Source organism: Ornithorhynchus anatinus, chromosome 11 (assembly GCF_004115215.2).
Source record: "Ornithorhynchus anatinus isolate Pmale09 chromosome 11, mOrnAna1.pri.v4, whole genome shotgun sequence".
Taxonomy (NCBI): domain Eukaryota; kingdom Metazoa; phylum Chordata; class Mammalia; order Monotremata; family Ornithorhynchidae; genus Ornithorhynchus; species Ornithorhynchus anatinus.
The window spans coordinates 12666814-12673014 of NC_041738.1; the positions used below are offsets into that span (position 1 = coordinate 12666814).

The window sequence follows — 6201 nt, forward strand, 5'->3', positions numbered from 1 at the left end:
CAGTACCCTCATCTGGAAAATGGGGATGGAGACTGTGAGCCCCACGTGGGACAGGGACTGTATCCACCCCGATCTGTTCGCATCCACCCCAGTGCTTAGTACGGTGCCTGGCACATAGTTAAGCGCTTAACCAATACCATAATTATTATTATTATGAATAATAGAGTTGGTAGACCTGAGCCCTACCCTCAAGGAGCTCACGGCCTAGAGGGGGAGACAGAAAGGGAAATAAATTACAGGTGGGGGAGCGACCAAGCAGAAGGAGATGGACAGGAGTAGCGCTGGGGAGGGGGTGATTGGAGTTGGTTGATGATTGCCAAAGAAATTAGGCTGGGCCCAAAAGAAAGGGGTCGGGGGGCAGGTGGGGAGGGTGGAGGGGTGGGAGTGGGGGGTCCTAAATCACTTGTTTCTTCCAGCCTACCAACAGCCCCAGCAACAACCCCAGTCACAGTCCTACAGCTACAAGGAGTCGGCTGTTCCCGTCTCTATACAGAGGGGCGGCCCTGGGGGAGGTGGGGTAAGTATTCTGCTTGGAACCCCCCTCGTGGGAGGAGCGGGCGGGAGACCCCATGGCATCTTCCCAGGCCCGCCGCCGTCAGCCGGTGGTATTTATTGAGCGCTTACTGTGTGCAGAGCACTGTACTTAAGCACTTGGGAGAGTACAGTGTGACAATAAACAGTCACCTCCTCCTCTTCCCCGTGGGAGGAGAGCAATACACCGGCCAGGAAGATAGAGAAGCAGCGTGGCCTAATGGACGGAACACGGGCCTGGGAGTCAGAAGGACGTGAGTTCTAATTCTGCCTCCGCCCCTCGTCTGCCGCGTGATCTCGGGCAAGTCGCTCGTCTCACCTCATCTGTAAAAGGGGGATTAAGACTGGGAGCCCCATGTGGGACATGGATGGTGTCCAACCCGATTATCTTGTATCTATCACAGCGCTTAGTACAGTGCCTGGTACATAATGAGTGCTTAACCGATACTATAAATGTAAATTTATATATTTGATCATAGATAGCGTATATTTAATATTTCATTAATATTCAATATATTTTATATTTACATAAATATAAATAGAAGCAGCGTGGCTCAGTGGAAAGAGCCTGGGCTTAGGAGTCAGAGGTCATGGGTTCCAGTCCCGGCTCCGCCGCTTAACGGCTGTGTGACTTTGGGCAAGTCACCTCACTTCTCTGTGTCTCAGTGACCTCATTTGTAAAAGGGGGCCGAAGGCTGTGAGCCTCATGTGGGACAACCTGAATACTTTGCATCAACCCCAGCACTTAGAACGGTGCTTGGTACATAGTAAGCGCTGAACAAATACCATAATTATTATTCTGATTATTATAAAAATAGTCACCGTAGTGAATGCTTGCTGAATACCAGGACTAGGGGCCGAGCACCGAAGTAGACACGAGCTAGTGAGATTGGATGCGGTCCCTGGGGCTCACAGAGGTGGAGAGGGCAGGTGTCTCATTTCCATTTTGCAGAGGAGGAAGCGGAGTCCCAGAAAGGCTTATCGCTGGGGCACCCGGCAGGTTGGTGGCCTAGCTAGTTTTAGAACCCCGGTTTCCTGCCTTCCCATCTTGTGCTCTATCAGCATGGTGCAGTGGCTAGAGCATGGACCTGGAAGTCAGAAGGTCCTGAGTTCTAACCCTGGCTCTGCCACTTGTCCGCTGTGTGACCGCGGGCAAGGCACGGCACTTTCCTGGACCTCAGTTCCCTCCTCTGGAAAATGGGGATTGAGACTTCGGGCTCCACGTGGGCCGGGCGGGGAGCTGTGTCCGACCCGATTTGCCGGTAGCCACCCCAGCGCTTACTAAGGTGCCCGGCACCCGGCAAGCGTTTAACATATTCCACAATTATTATTATCAGAAGCGTTTCCGCGCCGTGTACGACTACAACGCGGCCGATGAGGATGAGGTGTCCTTCCAGGACGGGGACACCATTGTCAACGTGCAGCAGATAGACGACGGCTGGATGTACGGCACGGTGGAGCGCACCGGCGACACGGGCATGCTCCCCGCCAACTATGTGGAGGCCATCTGAGCGACCCTCCCCGCCCCTTCCCCCTCCGCCTTCCCCCCCCCGACCAAAGGACCAGGGGCTCCAGGCCCCCGCTCCACCTCCCCCCCCTCCAACCCCACCTTCAGCGCATCGCGCCGCGGCTTTCTCCTTTGATATCTTGTCTTTTTTTAGAATCCGCGACGGGTCTTCTCTGATTTCTTTGCCAGTTCAACCATCCCCTCCTCCCTTCTCCTTCCCGGAGCCTCCCAAGGTGTTGTCCCCATAGGAAGAGGGAGGGAGAGGGCTGCCCCAGAAAGGGCAGGGCCGGGACCCTCCTGGCGGTAGGGGGGCCGTCTGCTGCCTTCACTCTGGGCTTCCGCAGGTGCTGTTCGCTTGTCTCTGCAGAACGTGTCCTTTGACCCCCCCCTCCCCATCCCTCCTCTTCCCCGGGTTTGACGCCCCGACCTGGACCAATCTCCCTGGGGTAGGGGGAGGGATGGAGGGAGTAAGAGGGGAAGGGATGGAAGCGGAAACTTTCCCCTCTGGCTCTCCCCCCCTCCCTCTCCCTGCTTCTGCCCCTCTCCCCCGTCTAATCTCCTATTTTATAGAAAAAGACCAACAAGGTAGAAAACCTGCCCCTCCGTGAGAGAGGGGAAAGGAAGTGGAGCAGGGCAGTCGTGCTGGGCTTCCCTCCTCTCCACAGGCCCACGTGACCACGGGAAATGGACACCAGGCTGTTTTTCCATGTTTAATTCTTCAGTCATCTCCATAAATCGTGATATTTCTCCTTCACCACCACCCCCCCAGCCCACACACAGACAACACCTCCCTCCCAGTCATGTGCTGGTCCAAGCCCGGGACCCGCTCTCAGCCGGACCCCTCCCCTTTTGAGTTCCATCTGTGGGTGGCTGAGGGGGGTGAACGGGGGAGGTGGAGAGACTACAGTTGGGGGACCCTCCTGGGCTGGGAGCAGAAATAGGGCTAGGCTGGCTGTCCCCCCTGCCCTGGAACGGTGGAGCGGAAGGTTTGGGCACGGGATTAGTTGGGCAATGGGGCGTAGAGGGGGAACTCGGAGTTCCTCAGGGTCACTGAGGCCCTGGGGGTGTCAGAAAGAGGAGCCAGTTTGCCTCTGGGGCTTGGGGGGGTGGGAAGAGGGGTGCCTACCACCTCTGTCTTAAAGCACAACAGTGAATCTGGGACCAATGGACCCCACTCCAGGGAATGGGGCATTTTTGAACAGGGAATGGAGTGCTCTGCTGGGGTGGGGGGTGGGGGACCAAAGCTGGACGATATGGAACAAACCATTTTTCGGTATCTCGTTCCTTCTGAGAAAGAGCCATGTCTGCACATTCCAGGTACGGAGGGGCTTCTCCCCACCTCCGGGAGCCCCGCGTGTGTGGCTCGAGGGACCGCCAGTTTGGGACCCGGGTCAGACCAGGCCCGGGTGGACGGGGGGCAGGGGGAGGTGGCGGGAGCGGCCGTGGCGGTGGAGGATGGAAGTTCTCGGCCAGTTCTCATCCAGGAAACTTAAAAGCATAATGTGAATTTAGCTCTTCGGTGGACCAAAAATGCTGGTGGGCAAGGTGCCAAGACCCTCCGGGTGGGCCTGGGGGTTCAGGACCCTTCCCCCCCGGCCCCCCGGCTCTGCTGGGTCTCCTCTCGCCCTGCCCGGAACCCCTTCCCACCCCCAATCTGGCTTGATCTCTGCCTTTTCGCTCACATTTGCACTTTTATTTTGCCTTTTCCATCCGCCTTCCCCCTTGTATTTAAAGAAAAGTGCCGGTCAGGCAGCACAGCCGCAGGTGTGAGAGGGAGGGAGGGAGGGAGAGAGGTGCGGGGAGGGCAGCTCGGGGCCCGGCCCGGGGCTTGAACACCACCAAGCCGTCGCTCAATTCGCTTGGGGTCGTTTTATTTCCTGTTGGCTTTGTCATCCGTGTGTGACCCCCTTCCATCCCCTCCCTCCGCCTCCCCTCAGTCGCGGGCGCCCGGAATCCTGGGATCTGGCCTATTTTACTAGAGCGGAGTCGGCAAAGCCACCAGGACCCGCTCCTGCTGGCACAAGTGGAAATAAAAGTATCATTTTTACCTGCCGAGTGCGGTCCGGTTCTCTTGCTCGGAGAGGCGGGTGGGCAGGGGGAGGTGGGACGTTTCACTTCTCAAGCTTCTGCGTCCCTCCCGTCGTCACCCCGCTTCCATGGGCACCGGTGCCTTTTCGTCGGGCGGCTGGTGGGGTGGGAGGGACGGGGTAAAGTGAGGTCTGCTTTTCCCGCTCTAGAGACGGGTTGGGAAACAGTGGGGGTGGAGGCCCACGGCCAGGGGTTAAGGGCGGTCATAATAATAATAATAATAATGGTATTTATTAAGCATTTACTATGTGCCAAGCATTGTAGCTGGCAGCCGCTTGTCCAGGTGCTCAGCGGAGAGTACAATCCAACCCTGCTCGCTGAGGCGGGGATGATTGGATTGGTTTATTGGCTTACTCGTTTTGAGGATCAGCATGGCGTGGTGGATAGAGCACGAGCCTGGGAGTCAGAAGGTCATGGGTTCTATTTCTGGCTCCGCCGCTTGCCTGTGGCGTGACCTTGGGCAAGCCACTTCACTTTTCTGGGCCTCGGTGACCTCATCTGATAAAGGGGGGTTGAGACGGTGAGCCCCACGAGGGACGGGGAACAACCCAATTTGCTTGTGTCCACCCCAGCGCTTCGTACAGTGCCTGGCACAAAGTAAGGGCTTAACAGATACCGTGATTATTATTGTGGAGAGCCTGGTAGCCCCGTCCCCGGCGGTCACATGCATTACCAATACACCTTCCCCCCACCATGCTGAATGAAGTCTCTGCAGGGGGATTAAGCATTTGGGGGATGCAAATAGATTTCCTGTCTCTCCAACTCAGCCAAAAAGTGAGGCCCTGTGGCCTGTCTCTGCGCTGTCTCACTCCTCCTGATGGCTCTCTGACTCAACCTCTCTCCACAACCCTGACCCCCGCCCTTTCTGTGTGCTGGGCACTGGATTGACCTTCCTGTGTGTACCACAGGGTACCAAGGCCCGGGGAAGGTGCAGAATTCTGCCCTTGAGTCATTTTTAATCGGAAGTAGATTTGAATGGACACGTTTCAGAGCTAAGACTGGGAGATCAAGAAGAGTCACAAGGGAATAAGCAGAAAAGAAGGAGATAATGCTGGAGTGCCGGGGAGGAGGACTTCCAGGATTTCAGGAGCCTGTGGTTGGAGGGCGGCATTCTTCCGCCTGCTTGAGAAGCAGTGTGGCTCACTGGAAAGAGCCCGGGCTGGGGAGTCAGAGGTCATGGGTTCGAATCCCAGCACTGCCACTTGTCAGCTGTGACTTTGGGCAAGTCATTCACTTCTCTGTGCCTCAGTTCCCTCATCTATAAAATGGGGATTAAGACTGTGAGGCCCACATGGAACAACCTGATCACCTTGTACCCCTCCCAGCGCTTAGAACAGTGCTTTGCACATACTAAGCGCTTAACAAATACCAGCAATATTGTTATTATTCCCCAGTCACCCCAGTACTGATTTTTGGGGGGGGGAGCTGGAACCTCTGCCTGGTTTAGTGTAAAGAGCCAGGGCTTGGGATTCAGAAGACGTGGGTTCAAATCCCGACTCCGCCACCTGACTGCTGTGGGACCTTGGGCAAGCCACCATTTCCCTGGGCCTCAGTTTCCTCCTCTGGAAAATGGGGATTAAGGCTGTGAGTCCCAGGTGGGACTCACATTACCTTGTATCTACCCCCAGCGCTTAGTACAATGCTTGGCCCATAGTAAGCACATAACAAATACCCTCATTATTATTATTATTACCTGGGGGGGGGAAGGGGGGAAGGAGGGAGGGAGGCTGGGGGAGCGCGCGCACCGGTGCAGAGCAGGAGGCTGCGGGGAGTGCGCATGCGCGGGGAGAGCTGGAGGTTGGAGGAGTGCGCATGCGCGGGGGGGGAAGCGGCGGGAGACTGCGGAGAGCGCACACGAGCAGGAGGTCGGGGGCGTGTGCACGCGCGGGGAGAGCGAGAGGTTGGGGGAGTGCGCAGGCGCGGGGAGAGTGGGGGAGTGCGCAGGCGCAGAGGGAGCGGGAGGGTGGGGGAGTGCGCAGGCGCGGGGAGAGCGGGCAGTTGGGGAGTGCGCAGGCGCGGGGAGAGCGGGAGGTTGGGGGAGTGCGCAGGCGCGGGGAGAGCGAGAGGGTGGGGGA

At 57.3% G+C, this 6201-nt stretch overlaps 1 protein-coding gene across 1 annotated transcript in view; it reads left to right on the forward strand.

Annotated features, from left to right (window-relative positions):
- LASP1 (LIM and SH3 protein 1) overlaps window positions 1-4090 on the forward strand; it is a 39675-nt gene extending 35585 nt beyond the window's left edge. The window contains exons 6-7 of the mRNA XM_029074807.2: window positions 417-517; window positions 1869-4090. Coding sequence (XP_028930640.1) covers window positions 417-517; window positions 1869-2042 — 275 coding nt within the window. The 3' untranslated portion in view covers window positions 2043-4090. The remainder of the gene's footprint in view (window positions 1-416; window positions 518-1868) is intronic.
- Window positions 4091-6201: the final 2111 nt, after the last annotated feature.